We start from the raw sequence: 23,469 nt of genomic DNA on the forward strand, positions 1-23,469 counted from the left end.
TAGTGATTCCTCTTTTCTTTTCTTGTCTTGTAGTTTCTTCACTGAGGCCGGCTCGAGCGCGGTCCTAAGGGACCGGAGCCAGGTACTTTTCAAACGCATTACAGGGAGGGGTGCTTACAGGCCAAGCAAATGAGCTGTGGCAACCAAATCGATCTCCATTTTTATCAGAAATCAGGATATACTGTAAGATTTTATTCAATTCGTATGTCACATGTCACACGACCGATTTTATACGAAATTTTTTTGTATGTCACAGCAAAAAGTGGATTTTGGCTTCCCAAAATGGTAATTTTTTACAATTCCGGCGCCTTCGGCGCGCCAAATTGCCAAATGGGGAACATCATACGAATGTTTTCGGACATCAATGTGTCACAGCCCCCCGGGCCATTTGAATTGAATAAAATCTTACAGTAGAACCTGATTTCTTGTGGATCAGATACAATTTTTGCAACTTATACTGTATGTCAATCAAAGGACTATTGTTTTGGACCATGATTTCTTATATATAAATTCTGCTTAGAGGACCACTTTTTTTTTGGCTGAAAGCCGGTGTTCGAGTCCCCCTTGCCTCCACTGAGAAAAGTATATTTGACCACCAGTGCAATCATTACTTAGTATGTTATGATCGCCATCAGCTTGTGAGCCGCTGACACGTCATCAATCTTCTTTTCATTCTGACACCAACGATGGACCCAGCGCATGCGCAGCTAGCGTCAACCAACGCTTCACCCTCAGACAACGAACTGCTTGAGCTGCGCACCTTGGCTCAGGCCGCCAAAGACGAGCAGCAAGCGCTTCAAACGCGCCTGGAAGAGATCAGAACACTCGAGCAGAAGCTTGCCCAACAATCGGTGCAGCTTGGCGACAAAATCAAGGTGTTGCGCGCCATCGTCTTCCACGTCCGGCGGCTGCCAACCGAACCGCTCTCCCATATCTTCCTTCTCGCTATTGCCACACGACCAGACCTCTCCTATCCTCGCCTCCGCTTTACCATTTGCAGCGTTTCATCACAGTGGCGCGCTGTCGCCCGCGGAACTTCGCAGCTGTGGAATGTCCTGCGCATCGCCCTGGGCCACGAGCGCAATCGAGATATCTCTCCTAGAAAGGCTGTCGCCATTTTGTTCCATTTCCTCGAACTATGCGCCCCTCACGCCCTGGATTTAACGCTTGCCGTGAGGAACTACCGCTACACATATGTCCTGCTGGCGCCTTTGTGGTCGTGCAGCTCACGAATTGCATCTCTGACGTTTATTGGACCACAAAACGCTCTGTTCACACTGGCAGGCATCCCGCTTGACTCATTTCCTCGCCTACGTCGACTGGACCTTACAGTGACTGAGCTCTCAGGGCTTCAAGACCCTGACGGAATTCCGGGCCTATCATCTCCGCCCGAACTACGACATCGTATGAAGGTTGGTAGCTTAGTAGTATTGCAATAATAGCTAAGTATGAGTTGGAACACCAAATCCTCTTTTCATATTTTCGATTAATTACATGGGTTTTTTTACAAACATTGCGAGTAATATGCTACGAGAAACAAGTGCGATCAGCAAAGCGAGGCAGAGGCAGGGAGGGGACTCACGGTTGAGCGACGTGCAGGTATACGGCGCCACGCTGGAGAAACAGTCAATGTACTAATCAATTGAGCAGAAGATACTAGTACTCACCAAGACGTCGCGCCTGTCCATCCTTGGCCGCCACATTGGTCCCAATGCGCCGCCTGTGAGCCGGTCGGGGGCGCGGGCGTGGTACTGGAGGCTGCGGTAGTGCTTTTGACGGTTGTCGTGCCGCCACCGCCGGAAGCGCTGGAACTGGAGCCACCCGCGCCGCCGGGGGTGATGCCGAACCACTTGAGATCTTCGGGGACCATCACGGGCACAGTGTGGCCGACGCCCGCGCCGCTGATGCCCTGCAGGTTGGGGCCGTAGATGGACTTGGTGTAGCTGTTTGCGGGGTTGTTCTGGAGGACCTGGGTGGGTGCGGCAGCGTTGTAGCCGAAGATGCCAGCCCATTCTTTGACCTCTTCAGCGAGATTTGGTGGGAGTAGGGTCGTGTCTGCGGTGCCGTGGTACTCCTGGATGGCCGGGTATGACCCGGTGTAGCCGGGGTACATGTTGCGAACGACGCTGGCCCACTGGGCGGACGTGGCGGTGCTCTGACCTTGTGCGCAGGTAGAGTTCCATGCGTCGACGCCTCCAGAGCTAGACACGAAGCAGCCAGCAGCAACGCCGGAGTACACGGTGGCGGCCTTGAACAGGTTGGGGTACGTTGCGGCCATGACATTTGTCATCATCGCTAAAAAAAAACAGGGCAAGTGAGGAACAGCTGACAGCAATGGACGGATAAACGCACCGCCCGAAGAAGACCCGGTGACGAATATGCGGCTGGAATCCGCGCCGTAGGTGTTGATAGCGTAGGCGACCATGTTTGCGATAGCGTTGCTGTCGCCACCGCCATTGTGGGTGAGCGTAGCCTTCGAGCTAACGTCCCAGCACGTGCCAGACCACGGAGAGCTCGGGTAAATCACGATGAACCCGTACGTGTCGGCATACTGTGCGTATTGTGTGCCAGAGAAGTACGCTTGGGCGGTACCCGTGCAGTAGTGTATTGCCACAATCACAGCCGGCTTGCTGGCGACCGTCGTCGGCTTGTAGACGTACATCCCGACATTGGTGGGGTTTGAGCCGAAGTTGGTCACCTGTTGCAAGCTCGAGGTAAGCGCGAAAGCGAGGCCGGCGTGGAGCAGAGCGAGGAGGACAGAGAGCATCGCTGGAGTTCGATGACGCGGAAAGGAGGTGATCGACAGATGAAGCCTTTATGGCAGTGGTAACCTCGGAAAAAGCACCCGAGCCCGGAAGAAGTCCTCTTGTTCTTGTGACAGCGATGCATCGGAGGGAAGGCATGACATCGAGTACAGTGCTCCGCTGGTCATTGAAATGCTCCAGAAAGAATCAATGTCGGGAAAATCGAAGCGCTGAGTGCCGACCTTGGGGCTCACGAGGCTAAACTGAGCGAGAGCAGCGGACTGTGAACGCCAGCCAGCAGTATCTTGTCGTCAGAAAAGCGCTTGTGATGCCCAGGGTAAAAATACTCGAGCTTGAGGTGTCCGTCATGATTGTCAAGAAACAGGAGGTGTCACGCTGTGACCCTATAAGTCACGGCGTGACTAGCCGTTGCCACGCAACGCTCACAAGCATTCCGGAACTTCTTCCCCCGGTCATGGACCCGCTGGCTACCAGTACACGGTGAGATGCTCGCCGATCCCTCGTCTGGCACACTGTTTGCACACGCTATCTCTGCTGGCGTGTCCACACGTCCGAGTTCCTGCCCAGTGCACGGCGTCATGGGGTCGCGCAGCCGTCGCAGCAGCATAATCTGCCTGTTCTAACATCAAACTCTCCAGATGGCCATATAATATCATAATCTGCTCATGCATGGTTCGACCCCGCCACGCGTCGTCCATACCCTGTGGTGCAACGTTAACTCCCAGTGCACCCACCATCTCCGAGTCGCTGTGGCTCTGACAGGCCATACTCGCTGCCACTCCCGATCACGCTGTCGGTGTCTGCCGCTTCATTCCAAGTAGGACCAGCCGCTAGGCCTGACGTACCGCGCCAGTCGCCCCCGGGCCAATGGATCTCCTCTCCTCCATCCACTAGCAGTCCGTCCGCTGGCAAATACCCCGGCGAATACTTTTCCCAGTCGATCGGCAGCGCTGCTACGCTCATGTGGCCATGTGGCCCTTGGCGGTGTATGTCCTCGCCTCCCCATCGTCGTTTCCAGGAGGCATTCACCGGGAAATCAAGGTTGTGCGAGGACTGTGATGAACTGGCATATGCATGGCTGGATTTTTGCGACAGCTTCGATACCGCCGTCCCAGTGAACTGAGGGCCAGCCAGCGGTTGCGTAATCGGAACGGCTTCCGCCCAGCGCTCGTATGGACTCCGCTCCCTGTGGCGGGGCCTCTTGCTTTGGTAATGGCGACTCGCATGCGCCGTGGCCTTCCGCGGCCGTTTCGTTCTTGGTATCCGACGGTATTCGCAATCCAATCCGTGTAGCTGGCAGCGCATGCACGGCTGCTCCTCCGAGCGCGAGAGGCACTATTCGCTCGTCAGCGACTACATTTGGGGAGGAGGAAGATGAGAGTAAGAATGCCCCCCGGCGTCTGCGCACCTTCACTTTCTTCGTACGACACTGCAGACACGCGACTACTACGCGCTTGGGGATCGAGAACGGACTGTCCATTGTCGGCAAGATACAGAATAAAGCCAACGGGCCAAGACCCACTGTCCCTCTTAAGCACTAGCTATTTTGACGGCAACAACGTGGATCTCCCGCGGGCAGCTGGTGGGAGCCGTGCTGTCAATCGACGCGCTCTCGCGCTCTCCACCTGTTTCCCACATTGCACAGCACGGAGCCGGCGGTCGCTCATAGGGCAGGGCGTGCGAGGTGCCGAGGGTGTCGCGCGGAGTTGTGCGCGTCAGCCCACCTCATCTCAATTCGCAGTGCCCGCTGTTCGGATCTCATTTTTGACGGGCTATTAAGCGCCTTAGACTGGTCGTTATCGACAGTCATAATTTCGGGCAACGTCGAGTGAAAGAACTCAGAGAAGACAACTATTATTTTTAGCTAAGGCACCTGTTGACATGCTGCTTCAATGATCATGAGGCAATACGACCTGATATATTTTTGAATATATTATTGAAAATATGGATATAATACTTAAATCTGAGAGCCATACTTTGTACGTAGGTGGGTTGGGGTTATCAAGGGCCTTAGCAGTCATGTGACATATCCGGCCACCCCGGCCTTCCAACTGTGCCAAATCCCACATAATTTTGGTTGTCTTTCATTTCCCCACTGACTACTGTCGCATTTTATTCAATTCGGCGGTCACGCGTCACACCGGCCCTCCGGCGCCGAAATATTTCAGCGTGTCACGGGCCCACAGCCAGATGCCGAATGTCAAATGCCCATCAAAGCATCAAAAAAAATTTCGGCGGCCCTCTGGGCCAAAAAATTTCGGCTGTCACACCCATCGACAGCCTCAGGCAGCGCCGAAAATTTAATTTCGGCGCCGATGTCACACCATTTTGGGGCGCCAAATTGAATAAATTACTACAGTACTCTCCGGCACCTGAGAGCAAACACTTCCACAAGCTGCCCAGGCTCCAGCAGCCCCAGCCAAGGCGAGGAGACGATATCCAACAGTGGCCACAAGAATGTACTGACCTATTCAATTCGACAACTAGTCCAACACGTGACATTGGTGTCGAACTCGGCAATTTGTCAAACTGTCCCCATTAGGAAATTTGGGGCCAAAGGCAACGGAAAATGGAAGAAATTACCCTATTTGGACGGATTCTGGGCCAAATTTTTGCATCTTGGTGTGACTGATAAAAAAAAATTCATCAGATTGGAGGGGTGTGACATGTGACTATCAAATTAAATAAAATAGGTTATGGTGCCAGGTTTAAGGGTTTAAGGATGTTAAGGGCAGGGGCTTGATAAGGGCTTTAGGTTTAACTCAATTTCCACTAACCCTTAGCCGGTGGGAGTGACCCTTATTAAGGGAGTTAGTGTCACAAACAACACCAATTCAGAGGATGCCAGTTGGCCAGTGAAGGCAAGCAAGCAGCACCGTGAAAAGATATCATAAAGAATTCGAAGACTGGGGTACAAGACGAAATCTGCTCTACTTATATACACTACTACCATGTGTTTACCATGCCTAATACGAGAGGCAATGTCTGTAAGGGCAACCCCGGAGGCCTGAGATCAAGGTCCTAGCAGGGGAGGATCCAAAGAGTGAATAGAAGTAAGCAAATACAAGTGAGGCTGACCTAGCAGGGGAGGATCCAAAGAGAAGAAACTCTAAGGGTCCGCCTGCTAGGTAGCGGAACTATATACTGCGCTCTTGACGCGCCAAGGTTGATCGTTGCTCCATGCAGTATGCCTGCGCCATGTCGCAGGCCAGGTCCCAGGGGGATCGCCAGGCGGGGGGCGGCGATGCGCCTGACGGAGGCGGTGATGCGATCACCGGAGTCGGAGCCGGAGTCGGACCGGAATCGGAATCGTCTCCGAGGGGCCGAAAGGGAGGTTCCCCTGACATCGAATCGTCTCCGAGGGGCCGAAAGGGAGGTTCCCCTGATATCACCCCCCCCTTTGAATGCGGCGTCCCGACGCATAGACCGGAATGGAATCGAGTCGAAGGTTGCAGAGGCGATGTGCCGTGGTTTGCCAGGGTACTTACGATAGAACTCCGCGATTTTCTCCGGGGCGAAGAGGCGGTCGAAGCGGACCCACTGGTCATGCGACGCGTCGTAGCCTTTCCATCTGACGGTAATTCAGCCGTTTATACCTCACCCTTGCGTCCAGGATTTCCTCTACTTCCCACTCCGGGACTCCGTCCTCGAGGTCCGGAGGGGGCTGGTCGTAGCCGGGGCGTCCGTCGAAGGAGTCGTCTTGGGCGAGCTCGAGCTTGACGACGGGGAAGACCGGGTGGAGCTTCGAGTAGCGCGGAGGGAGGTCGAGCTTGTAGCCTATGCCTGCGCCATGTCGCAGGCCAGGTCCCAGGGGGATCGCCAGGCGGGGGCGGCGATGCGCCTGACGGAGGCGGTGATGCGATCACCGGAGTCGGAGCCGGAGTTGGACCGGAATCGGAATCGTCTCCGAGGGGCCGAAAGGGAGGTTCCCCTGACATCGAATCGTCTCCGAGGGGCCGAAAGGGAGGTTCCCCTGATATCACCCCCCCCTTTGAATGCGGCGTCCCGACGCATAGACCGGAATGGAATCGAGTCGAAGGTTGCAGAGGCGATGTGCCGTGGTTTGCCAGGGTACTTACGATAGAACTCCGCGATTTTCTCCGGGCGAAGGACGCGGTCGAAGCGGACCCACTGGTCATGCGACGCGTCGTAGCCTTTCCATCTGACGGTAATTCAGCCGTTTATACCTCACCCTTGCGTCCAGGATTTCCTCTACTTCCCACTCCGGGACTCCGTCCTCGAGGTCCGGAGGGGGCTGGTCGTAGCCGGGGCGTCCGTCGAAGGAGTCGTCTTGGGCGAGCTCGAGCTTGACGACGGGGAAGACCGGGTGGAGCGTCGAGTAGCGCGGAGGGAGGTCGAGCTTGTAGGCACCTTTGCTGATCTCCGCGACTATCTTGAATGGTCCGAGGCGGCGGTGGGAGAACTTCTCCGAGGGGCGAGTCGTCCTGATGTCAGAGGCATCCAGCCAAACACGGTCGCCAACCTTAAACTCCGGAGACGGAGTGCGTCTCCGGTCGTAGTAGCGCTTGTACTCCTCTTTGGCCTTAGTGAGCGGCCTTGGCTTCGGCAACACCAGTGGCAATCCGGTCGCAGAACTCGTTCACGGACTCCATAGCGGAACGGACTCCGGGTTCGAAGCCCATGCGCGGGAGTCGTCCCGTGTCCGTCATGAAGGGGACTTGTTGCGTGGAGGAGTGAACGTGGTTGTTGTAGGCGAACTCCGCGGCCGGAATCAGCTCATCCCAGTCGTCCTGCTGATAGTTGGTAAAGATCCGCAGGTACTGCTCCAGCTCCTGGTTGACGCGCTCTGTTTGACCGTCTGTCTGCGGGTGGTACGCGGTGGACGTGGCAGGCTTGATGCCGATTAGACGCCAGAGTTCTCGGGTGAAGTCCGCGATGAACTGCGAGCCGCGGTCGGAGACGTACTTCTCTGGAGTCCCGTGATGGCGCCAGACATTCCGGTAGTAGAGGCGAGCCGCCCCTACTGCGTCGACCGTGGTGTGACACTCCGAGAAGTGGGCACGCTTCCCAAGGGTGTCGACGACGACCATGATCGCGTCGTACCCATGGGCCTCCGGAAGCTCGACGATGAAGTCGACGGAGACGGTATGCCAACGCTCTGGGGGCGTTTCCGTCGGGTGCAGCTCTCCGTGGGGCAGTCTCCGGAGTGCTTTGGTGCGACAGCACAAGTCACAGGTCGCGACGTACCGGCCAATATGGCGAGACATCTGAGGCCACCAGTAGTTCCGAGAGACCAACTCCAAGGTCTTGAAGCGACCAGCGTGTCTAGCGACTCGGGTGTCGTGGCAGAGCTCGATGATGCGTCTCCGCAGGTCTTTGTCCTTTGGTACGACAATCTTCCCACGAAAGTGGAGAAGGCCGCCGGAGACGGCCCACTCGTCGGAACGTGAGGAGCGGGGGCCTCGAGCTTGACCTTGGACCTTTAGGAGTTGCCGGGCCGCTAGTGCGACGGGCTCCTCCAGGTCAGGCTCACCGGAGAGGGCATCGCGGATGTCGCGAAGGAGTTCAGAACCAGGGCCGGAAACGGAAACGCCTTCGAGAGCGCGGACATGGAAGAGTTCGGGCCGCAGAAGGACGACGTCGGAGTTGTCGGAATCGATTCCGTGGTCTGGTCTCCGAGAGAGGGCGTCAGGTCGGCCCATGTCGCGGCCGGGCTTGTGGTGCAGCGTGAAGTCGAACCGGGAGAGGTAGAGGGACCAGCGGGCCTGTCTCCGGTTGAGGTGCTGCGTCTTCCTGAAGTACTCCAGATTCTTATGGTCAGTCCAGATCTCGACGGGATGTGCGGCGCCCTCGAGGAAGTGTCTATACTCCTCGAGTGCGCGGATGATCGCGAGCTGGACATCATTTAAGCTTTTGGAATAGAATGCTACAGGGTGCCACTTCCCGTCCGGGGCGGATTGTGAAAGAACCGCCCCCGTCGCATAATCAGAGCTGTCCGCCTCAAGTCGGAAAGGCCGTGCGTCGTCCGGAATCGCCAGGACCGGTTCCGAGGTGACTGCGTCCTTGATCGCTTGGAACGCGGAGGCCTCCGCGTCGCCCCAAGTCCACTGCTGGTCCTTCTTGGTGAGCACGAAGAGAGGGCGCGCGAGGGTCGAGAAGTCCCGAATGAACCTGCGGTAGAAATTAGCGAACCCAAGGAACTGCTGAATGTCCTTCTTGTTTTCCGGAGTCGGCCAAGCGGAGATGCCTGCGACTTTGACAGGGTCCATTTCGACGTGGTCGTGGGAAATAATGACTCCGAGGTATTTGATTGATGATGATTTTTCAAAGTCGCACTTCTCCGCTCGGAGGTACAACTTGTGCTCTCGGAGTCGCCGCAAGACCTCCTGAACAATCTGCCGGTGTTTCCGGAGGTCGGAATGGGCGATCAGGATGTCGTCAAGGTAGATCATGACGTCTCCGGAGAGGATGAGGTCCTGGAAAATGTCATTCATCATCGTTTGGAACGTCGCGGGAGAGTTTGTCAGGCCGAAATACATCACCAAGGGCTCAAACAGGCCTCGGTTAGTCCGGAAAGCCGCTTTCCACTCGTCACCTTCCTTGATCCGGACGTTGTTGAAGCCCCAACGGACGTCGAGTTTGGTGAAGTAACGAGCGCCTTTGAGCCGGTTGATGAGGTCGTTGATCAGCGGAAGGGGGTACCGGTTTTTGACAGTCATCGCATTGAGAGCACGGTAGTCCTGGACGAAGCGGAGTCCGCCGTCCTTCTTCTTGACGAAGAAGACCGGAGACGCCATCGGAGACTTGGAGGGGCGAATCCGGCCCGTTGAAAGCCCTTCCTTGATGAACGCGTCGAGCTCGCGTTGCTCGAGGGGCGAGATGGGGTACACCTTGCAGTTGGTGGGCTTAGCGTCGGTGGACGAGTTCAATGGCGTGGTCCCAGGCTCTCCGCTCCGGTAGCGTGTCGAAGGACTCCTTGTTGAAGACGTCCTGAAACTCCTTAGCCCAGTCCGGGATCTCGGAGGGCGCAGGGGCGGAGTTCCTGGCGAAGGCTTCGGCCAGGCGCTGTGAGACAGTACTGCCAGCGCGTATCTCCTCCGAGGGGCGGAACGAGGTGTAGAAGATGCGGTCACCATCCTCAAGCTGACCATCGTCTTCATCATCGTCGGAGTCCGGCACCAGATCAGGCAGGGCGGAGTCGTCACCGGAGACGGAATCGTCTCCGTCGTCAGGCCCAGAGAGGTCCATGGTGCAGACCGAGGGGAACGGGCCGGAGCGGAGTCGCTTCTGGAGCAGCCGGAGTCGCCGTAGCTCAGTCCGTTCAACGCGTTCTTCCTCGCGGCAAGTGGAGCAACCAGGGGGCACCGTGTCATCTTGACCTCCTTGGTTTCCCAATTGATTTCCGGGTTATGCTTCCGCAGCCAGGAGTACCCCAGAATAAGGTCTTGTTTATACCAAGATGAGTGACGGCGAGTTGAACACGCTCGGAATGGCCTTTGTAGCGTAAGACCAAGTCCGCGATCTGGTTGATGGAGCCGGCGTCGTTCGGAGTGCCATCAACGTTAAAGACCGGAATCGGTTGCGCCAGGGTGCGGACCGGAATGCCATTCCGAGCGACATAGTTCGTGTCAATAAAGTCGGAGGTGGCACCACAGTCAACCAGGCCAGAGAGCGAGAGCTTAAGCGCTGGTAGTGGACTCTAGCTCCAACGGGAGGTGGAGGGAGTTCACTCCGGGGGAAGCAGCGACAGTGTACTGCTTGGGCAGTTTCTTTTCCCAGGCAGTGAGGCGGCGAAGGACGATGACCGGAGTCGGGGCGAAGTCGGAGACGGAGTCGAAACGGGGGGGGGGGGGGAGGTATGTCTTTCGTTTCAGGCTCGTTGTAGGGCAAAGGAATTGATTCGTCATACAAACAAGCGAAACGATTTACGGACGCGAACGAGGGCACACCAGTCACTCGTCGCGGGGGACAAAATCCTCTCCGGCCATCGACTCGCGACTGTTTCCGGCAGCGCAGCTGTGTCCGAGTAGCGGGCGATCAACTCCGCTAACATCTCGTCACCGAGTTGTTGGATCACCTCGTCGAGGATGTCCATTGAGCGAACGTCCCTGGGGGGGGGGCAATCCCGGGCGAGATGGTTTGGGTCGCCGCACCTGAAGCAGGCGCGACGAGGGGCACCCCGAGCCCTAGTGCGATCCAACTCCATGGGGACGGGAGCTGGAGGCGCCGGAGGGGGGCGCGGGCCACGGGTGGCACGACCGGAGCCACCGGGCGGAAAGGGGCCGGAGCCGGGATGCGGTTGACCGGAAACGGAGTCCGAATCAAACCGCCAGGCGTCTTGGGGGCGGCTGACTTGATCAGCTTGGCCCGGACCAGGGCCTCGTATTGACGGAAGGCCCGGGTGCGCCAGCTAAGGTAGTCCCGGAGGTCCGGGGGTCGTTCGAGGACGTGATTCCGTTGTTGATCAGGGGGTCAAGTCCGTGGCGGAACTTGGTCACCTTGACCAACACGTCTTCGAATCCGGCGAGGTCCATCAGGTCCTCGAAGTCGTCGGTGTACTGGTAGACATCCTTTGTGCCCATGTGATAGGCGGAAGTCTCCAGTTTGGAGAGAGCATGATCTTGCTCATTCTCCTCGACAAACCGGAGTCAAAACTCGGAAACGAACGAGCCCCAAGACGGAAACGGAAACGGGGCTTTGCTTCCGTGGCGCTCCGCCCATTGCTGAGCGGGTCCTTCCGCCATAAACGACATGGCATAGCGGACGGCCTTTTCCTCGCTCGCCTCTCCGTTGACCACGAAGGCCTCGGGGGCAAGGCGGGCATAGGTGCGGACCGCGTGAGAGGAACGCGGCCCGCGTTTCCGGTCGCCGTTGAAGGTGAACGGAGGGTTTGGTCGCAAGACCAATTTTGAGGCGAGGTTGATGTCGCCAAAAAGGGCTTCGGAGTCGCCCTGGACCGGAGTCGGAGTCGGAATCGACGTCTCCGGCGATAGTATTTGGGGTCCGCCAGCATTATTAGCGGCGGCAGCGGCAGCGGAAGCCTGGTTGGTGAGTAAAGCAAGGGCCTCGGTTAGGCCATCGATTTTTCGCCTCGAGGGAGTCCAGCCGGGCGTCTGCGGTAGGAGTGACTCCAGACGGCATGACGGGTGCGGGGACCACAGGAGTAGAGGAGGAGGGGACAAGTGGCAGGGGCGGTGACGAGGGCGGAACGGACTTCACAGGCGAGGTCCCAGGGCGACTGTCGGGAGGGCGTTGACGGATCGGTGATTGTGCGGGCGAGATGGAGGGCCGGACCGGAGTTGGAACCGGAATCGGACCGGAATCGGACCGGAATCGGGCGCGTCTCCGGGCCGAAAGGGAGGTTCCCCTGACACTAAGGACCCAAGGGTAGAAGATCAATCTACACATATTAATTTATTGTTATTATTTATGTTATATCCTGTGCATCTTTGGATGCTCCGAGGTCATCCTTGGAGTGCAACAGGGTTTTTATGTGACAAAGGTATCTGAGTGTTTCCCTTCAAACAGTTAATCTGTCTGTGGACTCCCTTAGACAAGTTCCAACTCGTTAACCATCAACATGGATCTTTTCCCATTTGGCCTTTTGCTTGTTTACTTATATCCTTTAGGCATTTACTTCGTTTCCTTTGCCTCGTGTATGTCTTCTCGTTCTCCTTACTTACTATGCTGTCCCAAACAACACCAATTCAGAGGATGCCAGTTGGCCAGTAAAGGCAAGCAAGAAGCACCATAAAAAGATATCGTAAAGATGATGCAATTTGAAGACTGGGGTACAAGATAAAATCTACTCTACTTATATATACTACTACCATGTATTTACCATGCCTAATATGAGAGGCAATGACATCATACTTTGTACTGTTTACCTCATGTCCAACTCCACGCTGTCAATCAACATTAGCATCAACATCTGATGATCCAATCACCATTTTATCGTCCATCTTATCTCCTCCTTGTCTTATCTTATCAACCAGGGCCAAAATAAAAGGTTTAAAGGGTGAAGAAAAAGGGTTTTTGAATCCAGGGTTTGACACATCCCTATATAAACCGACAGCTACCATGCAATTGGGTGGCTTCTATGGACATTTGTCAAAATCGACCATGGAATCATGAGCATTATTTATAAGCCCCAACGGGGTTGTAATACCAGAGTTTGACAAATCTAGAAGGCCAATGTCAGGACAATATATCAGGCTGTTCATGAATAATAGAACATATCAGGCAGCTGCTCTCTATCTCTAATGAAATGACTGGCAAAAAGCACAAGAGATTTAATCGCTGAAGCCTTGGATGGCGGCCAATATTGCTGAGCTTCCACAGGTTGTTCCATTGTTTGAACCTGTTTCAACTTTGGAATATCAGATAAAGACAACCACATTTTGAGCTACTCAACTTCCTGAAGTACAATCTCCAATAGCATGTCATGGGAAATTGTTTGAGTTAAGGCTGGATCAATATGTACATTAAGTGCACTTAAGACTTCTATGATGTCACGCCGCACACTGTCAAATCCGGTATCAAAGTCAGGTGATCTATGGTCAAGGGTACCCGATTTCTGAAGAGTTGAAAGGGCACTCGTGGCAATAGTGCCATGCTTGGCTACTAATTCCTGATCACTGGGAGATGGCCTGATCACGAGGGAAAAGGGCAGTACACCATCTGCACATTCGACTCCAGGTGTCAGCTCGGCAGCACCGGTGGATGATAATTGAGTATCATCACCATTGGCCGATGTTTCTGAGGAGCCGTGTGGCGTCAACTGGACCATTGGTGGTGGCATTGGTGAGGGCAATCGCGGGCTTGTACCTCTTTGATACTTGCAATCAGAGTCTGATGATGGCTGCGGCAATGGCAGCAAAGGTGGCCAAGAGCCAGTTGTGAAACACGCCATGGAGGAGAAGGAGTGGGAATGAATCCAGTGAGATGAGTGCCGGGCTTATAAACGACGGACCATGACTCTGCGTTGACGACACACACAACCCAATTCGGAGCATGAACACACAATTTGAAGACTAAAATGACAGGTTGAGTACACAGATACACCTTGCATGCACTCGGACAGTCCGAGGGAGGCTGAAGCAGGGTTCCCCTGACAGTTTTTGTATAAATATTTTTTGCTGAAAACAAATGGTTTCCACACAGGGAAAGTTACTTACAAAACAACAGGTTTCCAGACAGTAGTAATTTCCTCTTTCGGAAGGTTCATGTGGAAACCTGTTGTTTTGTAAGTAACTTTCCCTTTGCTGAAACCATTTGTTTTCAGTAAATTTTTTTTTATACAAAAACTAGTACTTTTTAACTTTTGGGAGTTGAATTCACAGTAAACCCCGGAGTGAATAAAAGCGCCATCCGTCACGCCACGTGCCGGCGCTGATCTCTCCGGCCGCGTCAGCCCAATTACCTCAGCACCGAGACGATCGGCGGGCACATGACCCAGGGGCGCCACGTCACGACACCATCTTCCCTTTAGCCCGCGAAGACGACTGTGCGGGAGACTGCTTGGAGCAGCGCAAAGGCCATCATTACGAGGGGAACGCGCGTCGCCACTCAATGCGGCTTACTCAGACCGCAGGCCGTTTATGCGCACGGGCGCTTCTTCGTCTTCTTGTTCGCCGATATAAGCGTGGCTTCGCAGGGAAATGAGATCACACCCACCCATGGAGTCTTTCGCACAACCGTCCCCCCTCACTCAAGGCCTGGTCAACCTCCCTGGGTCGACCCCACAGGCTGCTGCGCTCACCGCCAAGCTGCTACACAAGGACTTCCACGAGCACCACTGTTTCTTCAACGATAGCTTCTTCCATGACCACCTTGCGCACCAGTAAGTTTGCTCTCGTTGTTATCCACTTAGCTCAGGCGTTTGGAGCTTGTTGGCAATGTATGACCTTGGCGCAAGCGAAGAGACCATCGAGCACATTAATGACATCGACGCGAAGATGCAACGCGAGCTCTTCCATGGCAAGCCAGGCAGCGGGCGCAAGGTCGGCGCAATCTCGGAGGAAAACTGGCGGGATACTTTGGGCGAGAGACAGTGCGTTACTGCGCTCCCAAATCAATGCAAACACTAAACCGTGCACAGTGCAGTGCTATACGCTGACTATCTCGAGTTCTTTTCCCAGCGTATTGCCGCTCATGGCGTCGGCAGAACGTTGGAGAAGTACTTATTCTCGCCTGAGGCAAACGGCAACGGTGTCCTCATGCTCGCACGGTTCTTTGGCGGCATCGTTCACCCGATCATCCAAGCGGGAGTGCGTATATTGCTCTCGGAAGTGGTTTGAGCTAACTGCTGCACAGTTTGGGGTCGAGTTCGGCCAACCCCATATGGTTGCACAGGCACTCGCTCTGACGGCGCTCACATCTCCCGAAGGCGCAGTTGTCATGGAGGCCTCTGGCTTGCCCGAAATAACGGTCCAGACCGGCGCATCCGCCAAGCCGTCATCCTCGCTCCTTGCACTGCTCGCCGAGTTCTATGCCCACCCGGGCCTTTCGCCGATGCCCTATCCCGGTAAGCTTGGGCCAGGCGGAAACGTCTCCATGGCGTCGCTCGTGCAATGGGTCAACGACAATCCCACCAACGGGGACATCATCCGCGACATTTATGCAAAATGGTCGTTCGACCTCGCGTCGGCTTCCGACGTGTATGCTAAGATCGACGAGACGCTGTGGCAGGCGACGCTGTTGACTGGCGGTGCCACACCCGCGGGTAAACCGGCCCGGATGGACTTCTTCCTCATGCATTTACTCACGTCGGCCCTGGCGCTCCGACCCATCGTCGACGCCCTCGATAACCCTGTGCACAAAGCCCAACTTCTGGTGACATACGCTCGCTCCGCCGCGTTGATTCTCATCCTGCGTGGAACACCGAGAATTGACTGCACTGTCGCTATGGCTGCCTCCCCGGTGCCGAAACATACCACCCCTGGTGCAAGCGCGTGGTTCCCCATCATCAGCAATGCCAACCTCCACACGGAAGTGCACGTCGTGAAGGCTATTCGCGCGCTCGTGTACGGCGCACAGCGGTTTGGGCAGACGAAGGAAGGCGTGCCTGGGGCAGTCGATGCCAACGGCAAGGAAACCCATCCCGGCCTAAAGGCCGTTGACGGCACACTCTTCATCCGCTTAGCAAGCGTCATGACCGACGCGCTGGGCTGGGTTTCGCATGGAGAGCCGGAGAACGCTTGGGATTTCCGAGGGTTCTGGCCCGAGACATGGCAGTAGTGATGTAGCAGATATTACCCGTCGACCACGAATGAGGCTGACAAAATTTCTCAAGAAATCGAGAGGAGTTCAGAGCCAAGAGCGTGTTTCGACAACGTCGTAATTCTGTGCTGGACTTATTTGAGCGTCTATTCGAAAGACAAACGCCCCACAGCATCGTAGCCGCCAAACACCTCCAACACCTTCGCCCTGATTTTTTCCCTCCGCAATGTCGGTACGACGATCTTCAGGACACAATGTTTCGGGTCAGCCCACTGGGAAAGCACCAAACCCAGCGCCGTCAAGCCCTGGTCCGAATGTTTCGGCGTCAACCCAGGATCAAATACGATCGTCAGGCTTTCGAGCTTCATGGCTGTAGGCAGTTCCTTAAGCAGCATCGCCGCATCTTGTAGTGCTGATCCAGTGCTTGTGATGACGAGGTGCTTAAGCCGTGGATAGTGGGAGAGGACGTCAGGGATAGCGACATCATCATAAAGGAATGCGGGATTGACTGCGTGTTCTATGAAAAGTCAGTCAAGTATCCAAGCCCCACAAATAAGAACGTACGCGCATCCAGCGCCAAATTCGTCAACTTCCCCCGCGTCATTTGTAAGCATCGCCTGGTCGTCACGTTTATTGTTTTCCCAAAGGAGAGGTCTTCGACGGAGGCCAAGTCGAGAGGGAATTGCGCATGGAACATCCAATTCACGTCGTTATGGTGGGGGTTGTCCTCCAAGTGAAGTTTACGCACGGTGACCCGACGCGCTGCCGGGGGCGGTGGCGTTTCCTTGTCGACAACATTCCCGAATACGACAGAAATGCTGCTGAGTTTTGGGGTATGTTGCGCGAGCAGACTGGTAGCGTCAGCTGCGGAGTTGAAGATGGGATAGAAGAGGCCGACATGCTGGACGTTGGGGAGGGCGAGGAGCGCGGCACCTAGCGCGATAGATTGTTGCGTGATGGCACCGCCTTTGCGCCGGTGGAACACGACCGCGCGAAGGTTCGGAAGGTCAACCGTCTCCAGCGGTCGCAAAACAGCCTCCTCAAACGCGCACCTATCCTGCCCACTTATCCCCTCTAGTTAGAGCCTCAGGGGGGGGGTGAAGCTCTAACTAGAGGGGATAATTCAAATCCGCTGTGTTTCCTTAAACTTGCTTCTGGATGTTAGTGGACAGGATGTTAGTAGACGGGAGGTCTTTGGGGGGAAGGGGGAGGCCGGCTGGGGGAGCGGGCTGGGGAGCGGGCTGGCCGGAGCATCAATGGATGATCACCGGATGACACGATGACAGCGAAGGTCATCATCGCTGTCTGCTGTCAAGTCCCGCCCTCTGCCCGCCTCCCCCGCCCTCATCCCATCACTGCCATCAAAGTTGCTGATGGCTGTTGATCTTGGGGTCGCCCATGGTCCCGCCCACCGTCCCGATCTGATGGCGCATCAAAAAACGAAAGTTGTGCAGAATGCTTTGCTGATACCAAATGTACAAACCGTTTATCAATAGCTTGAGTAGTTAAGGAGATATAAGCCTTTTGATCTAGTGATGGATGAGTCTGAAGTTAGTAGACAGCTTTTATAAGGGATATTTGGAGGATTTTAGTATGGTATGAGTATGTAGGGCAATTTGGGTGTCAATACCAGTGTCAGGGGAGGTTATAGGTAGGTAATGATGATCCTAGCTGTAAGGGTCCTCTCTAATAACTTATCCTGTCCACTAACTTCAAGTTATGTTAGTAAGGGCTAACTAGGTACAGTATGCACATGTAGGTCCTTGAACATATAAGTAAGTCTCTGTAGAAGGTGTTGGGACTGTCAGTAGAGGATATGAGACATAGTTGGCAAGAGGGGGGGCTTACAATCCATCATGTGCACTAACCTCCTTAGTATGGAAGTCAGTAGATATCTTCCACCAGTTTGGTTGGGAAGGTTACTGGGGGGGGACATACAGGCCATGAAATATCTACTAGAATGTCTCTTGTCCTGCTGAAGTCCTGGATTTATTATAGTTCACTATGTCTACTAACTTCCTTGCCTGTGAAGTTAGTAGACATCTTTGATCACTTGGGATAAGAAAACAGATAGGGGGAACAAGGATGGCTTTTGAGGCCATGGGAGGTATACTGGGATGCCTTTTGTCCTGCTGAAGTTCTGCACTTATAACAATATAGTTGATCATGCCTACTAACTTCCCTAGCACAGAAGTTAATAGACATCTGTCATCACTTTGGTTCAGGAACCAGCCAAAGGGTCCAAGTGTGACATGTGAGGCTATGGAAGGTTTCCTTGGACGATTTGTATCCTGGAGAAGTCCTAGATTCATAATAGTATTGTTAAGCATGTCTACTAACTTCTATGCCTGCGAAGTTAGTAGACATCTTTGATCACTTTGGTTGAGAAAGCATCTAAAGGGCACAAATCTACTAGTAGTATGTGAGGCCAGGGAGGGTCTACTGGGATGTCTCTTATACTTTCAAGTCAAGAGTTCATGATAGTATATTTAACCATATCTACTAACTTCCCTGACCAGAAGTTAGTAGACATCTTTCACTGTTGGTTGAGAAAGCAACAGGTTGAAAGACATGTGGCATGATAGGCTATAGAAGGTCTACTGACATGTTTTTTCTACCATTGAAGTCCTGAATTGATGATAGTTTAGTTAACCATGTCTACTAACTTCCCAGCACAGAAGTTAGTAGACATATTTCACACTGGTTAAAAAAGTAGTAGGTAGAGAGTCATATGGCATAACAGGCTATGGAAGGTCTACTGCCATGTTTTTTTATATTACCAAAGTCCTAGATTAATGTAATTTAGTTAACATGTCTACTAACTTCCCTGCAAAGAAGTTAGTAGACATTTTTCACACTGGTTAAAAAAGTGGTAGGTGAAGAGTCATATGGTGTAATGGGCTCTAGAATGTCAACTGACACGTTTTCCATATTACTAACGTCCTAGATTAATGTAATTTAGATAACCATGTCTACTAACTTCCCTGCACAGAAGTTAGTAGACATCTTTCACTACTCTAATTAGAACAGCAGTCTGGCTGACTTTGACACAATATATGTATCAACTCATATCATACAAAGTCTACCAGGCACCTTGCACATTCTTCAAGAGGTCAATCAAAGACATATATAGCCCATGTCAGGAAAGTTAGTAGACATCTTCAAACTATAATATCTCTCTATGATCTTCTGTGATAGCGAGTATCTCAAAGCACATCAGTAGCTTGAGGGTGGTAAATAGTATGTGTCCTCAATGGCATATAGGCTATCAATGCTCAGTAACAGATATCTGATGATCTACTCCCCCTCCCCCTCCCCCCTCCTGTTCTCTCCCCTGCGCTCTCACCCCTCTCCTCCCCTCCTTCCTTATGACCTATTGCAGTACTGGCTATGATGAGCTCAAATTAGACACTCATGTTGGCTATAATTGATCATTTGGCACTCAACACTTGTACTATCTACTCTGTTAGTGTAGGTCAGACTGGGCTCCCAGAGGCTAGCTACATATAAGATTTAGGTGAGTATTATGAGGGAGCATATTTTTGTACTATTTAGAGCACTACTTAACTGAAAGGACTCAATATTGTGCCAGAATGGCAGTTAGTAGAGAGCATGAGTTAGAGAAGATAATGACTGAGACAGTAGAAATTCAGCCCTCAGTTGCCATTCAGGCTATATCTATATGCATAAATGTCTTAAGAGAGCATGTTATACATATAAGATAGGGTCCATCATATACACAAATAGCAAATATGTCTATTAACTTCTTACCTAAAAGTTAGTAGACTCTAATTTATTAGACCCATTCTACTATATAGACTGAGCATATAAGTACTGTATATGCATGTAGTAACATATGAAAGACATTTCCTGTGATTTATAGGCCCAAATTGAGAGGGATGATAGATATACATGCTAATTTCTGGCAGAAGTTAATAGACATATAGCATAAAATTGGGTTTCAAGGCAATGTATCTGAAGTAAATTAGATGAGAGAAGTGTTTCTGAGCACCTACTAGGATCCCAAACAATGAATAGTTGTTGTCCTGAAATGTGTCTGAATATCAGGTCGAAGGCAGGTTCATCCTTAAGTGCAATTGAGCCTGGTCTCAATTGCAAAAATGACATGTCAAAAATTTAAGATATGGACCAAAATTTGATTACAGACTGTTAGGTATACTGGAAATGAACATATTCGGCGCTCAGGTCAGCCTCTCAACTATCATGGATCTTTCACAATATCATAATCTATGTTATCTATCCCAAATATGATGAATGCACCAAGCTATCAACACTTCATATTGGATAAAGATACTTATAGATCTGGTGTCAGGGAGTGTACAGCTTCCAGTAGATCCAGATATGCATGCCATAATAGATGTATATGTCAATTTCTGACCGTGTCAGGCAGAAGTTAGTAGACATGTAGCATAAAATTGGGTTTCAAGGCAATGTATCTGAAGTAAATTAGATGAGAGAAGTGTTTCTGAGCACCTACTAGGATCCCAAACAATAAATAGTTGTTGTCCTGAAATGTGTCTGAATATCAGGTCGAAGGCAGGTTCGTCCTTAAGTGCAATTGAGCCTGGTCTCAATTGCAAAAATGACATGTCAAAAATTTGAGATATTGACCAAAACTTTATTGCAGACTGTTAGATATACTGGAAATGAACATATTCGGCGCTCAGGTCAGCCTCCCAACTGTCATGGATCTTTCACAATATCATAATCTATGTTATCTAACCCAAATATGATGGATGCACCAAGCTATCAACACTTTATATTGTATGGAAATACCTATAGATTCGGTGTCAGGGAGTATGTAGCTTCCAGAAACTTTAGAGATTTCTGTCCCAGCATATCAGGAACAGCAGATATGGTAGCCCCTGTTGCACAGGTATTTGCCTTGCACTCTATATAATTGAGATATCAGACATAGATTGGAATCATTAAGGGAGCTGCCCTGAGTCCATAGACCCCGCACCCATCAGGATCTGCCAAGAACTGAGCTCAAAATAAATTTGCCATCAGAATCTGTCTGTCAGCACCAGGAAAGATGAAAATATCATAGGGAAGGTTAAAGAGGTGAAGGGTATTGATGGTCTAGTATCATATACAGGGTCATATCTTCAGGATGATTGCTTCAGGAGGCACATCCATGTACTTTACACTGAGATCCATTAGTATCATTTACCTGTGATGGGACCCACAAACTACTGATGGACTGTTTACTCACATCCCATCCATGGAAACTTGGTGTAAACTTATAGGAATATATAGAATGAAGTCCTACAGCATATGGTCTGTTCATTTGGACTATAGGCAAGCTTAGAGATGGCTCTTTGATGGTAGAGCAGCAATATTTTCTATATTTCAATGCTTTAGAACAAGAGAGATGTCGAAGACAACAGGTACAATTGAAGCAATTGACAGAGTAGTTCTGCCAAGACTTCATTTATGCTTGCAAACCCAATCCTTCTTCCCTTATAACATATTGATTGATAGTCTCCTAATATTTAACCACTTATGCAAGCTGATAAGTCAAGGAGATATATATCAAACCACAGTACTGAACAGTAGGGTCCTCTTATGAGTCATTCATCATAATTAATTGAATACTCCTAAAGTTATAGCATAGTTATATATGATCTCTAAGTATTTGGCTACATATATCCCTAAGAGGTCTCAGGGGAACATCTATAAATACATTACTAGATGAGATATTTCATCACATACTTCATTCATTTGAATTGATGCAGCGGTTTCTGAGTTATAGTGTGTTCAATTCTTGTCTACTAACTTCAGAGCATTAGGTATACATGATTGTTATGTTAGATTAAAGACCTGTGACATGCATTTAGACTATTGAGTAGCTAATAAAATGGCCTCCCAAGTCATTCAACTTGGTCAGGTAATTGGTAATGAACCTATAGCAGTAGTAACCATGCATTCTGCAAGGCCCTGGAGTAAGTTTACTGGCCTAGTTTACTGCCAGCTATAGGATGCATGCAAAACATGCTAGTAGATATTCCATAGCCTAACATGTCACATATTTTTGCCCCAGATGCCCCTTGACTAGAGTAGTGGATTAGGACCACTAACTTCTATGCATTAGTAGATATGGCATGTAGGGCTTTAGCTGCATAAAAGACCTACCAGTAGACTTCCCATGGCCTGTATATCCTCCTAGCTACCTTCTCAACCAACACAGGGAAGATATCTACGAATCTCCTCTCTAGGGGAGTTAGTAGACATCCTGGATCGCAAGGGGGGGGGCCTTACAAACTGAAGGTGTCCACTAACTTCCAACAATGTAACTATTATAACTTTATAGCATGGAAGAGATCCTAGTGAGCTTTCCATTGCCAGACATGACATGACACATGTTCTCCCCTCAGCCCAGCTGCTTTATCAACTAAAGGGGTGGAAGATATCCACCAACTCCCTGTCCACTAACTTCTGTGCCAGAGAAGTTAGTGGACATGGTCAACTACACTATCACAAATACAGGACTTCAGCGGGATAAAAGGCATTCTAGTAGACCTCCTATGGCCTTGCATGACACATGTCTCCCCCCTGCCTGCTTTTTCAACTAAAGTGGTGAAAGATGTCTACTAACTTCCCTGACACAGAAGTTAGTAGACATGCTTAGCTATATTATTATGTGGACTTCAGTGGTATAAGGGATATGCTGCCAGTAGACCTTCCATAAGTTATCATGTCACATGCCTCTCCACCTGCTGCTTTCTCAACCAAAGTGGTGGAAGATGTCTACTAACTTCTGTACAGGGAAGTTAGTGGACATGGTCAACTAAACTATCATCAATTTGGGACTTCAGTAGCATAAACAAAATGCCAATGGACCTTCTATAGCCTGTCATGTCATATATCCCTCCACTAGCTGTGTTCTCAACCAAAGTGGCTGAAGATGTCTACTAACTTCACAGGCACAGAAGTTAGTAGACATGCTCAACTATATTATAATGAATTTAAGATGTCTTCAGGATAAAAGTGTTCCAAGTAGACCCTCTATGGCCACATATCTCACACCTGTGCCTTTTCAGCTGCTTCCTCAACCAAAGTTATAAAATATGTCTACTAACTTCTGTGCACAGAAGTTAGTGGACATAGTCAACTAAACTATCATTAATCCAGGACTTTAGTGCCATAAAGAATATACCAGTAGACCTTCTATAGCCTATAGTGGCTCTACCAGTGATTTCCTCAACCAAAGTGGTGGAAGATATCTACTGACTTCCATACCAAGGAGGTCAGTGCATATTCAATATAGATTGTAAGCCCCCCCCCTCTTGCCAACTATATCTCATATCCTCTACTGACAGTCCCAACACCTTCTATAGAGACTTACATATATGTTCAAGGACCTACATGTGCATACTGTACATAGTTAGCCTTACTAACATAACTTGAAGTTAGTGGACAGGATAAGTTATTAGAGAGAATCCTTACAGCTGGGATCATTATTACCTACCTATGACCTCCCCTGACACTGGTATTGACA

General features: G+C 51.4%; 2 protein-coding genes across 2 annotated transcripts; one reads left to right on the forward strand and one right to left on the reverse strand.

Annotated features, from left to right (window-relative positions):
* Positions 1–1,504: 1,504 nt before the first annotated feature.
* On the reverse strand, positions 1,505–2,767 carry MIND_01233600 (Carbohydrate esterase family 1 and carbohydrate-binding module family 1 protein; the record flags this gene model as incomplete). Its single annotated transcript, XM_037368833.1, has 4 exons — positions 1,505–1,527; positions 1,583–1,614; positions 1,668–2,295; positions 2,353–2,767. The coding sequence occupies 4 exons, from the start codon at positions 2,765–2,767 to the stop codon at positions 1,505–1,507; spliced, it is 1,098 nt and encodes a 365-aa protein (XP_037214801.1).
* An 11,619-nt stretch (positions 2,768–14,386) lies between these two features.
* On the forward strand, positions 14,387–15,965 carry MIND_01233700 (uncharacterized protein; the record flags this gene model as incomplete). The annotated part of the gene is made up of 4 exons (XM_037368834.1): positions 14,387–14,568; positions 14,614–14,778; positions 14,827–14,995; positions 15,042–15,965. The coding sequence occupies 4 exons, from the start codon at positions 14,387–14,389 to the stop codon at positions 15,963–15,965; spliced, it is 1,440 nt and encodes a 479-aa protein (XP_037214802.1).
* Positions 15,966–23,469: the final 7,504 nt, after the last annotated feature.

This window comes from Mycena indigotica, assembly GCF_014461135.1.
Source record: "Mycena indigotica strain 171206Taipei chromosome Unknown Mind.scaff0012, whole genome shotgun sequence".
Taxonomy (NCBI): Eukaryota; Fungi; Basidiomycota; class Agaricomycetes; order Agaricales; family Mycenaceae; genus Mycena; species Mycena indigotica.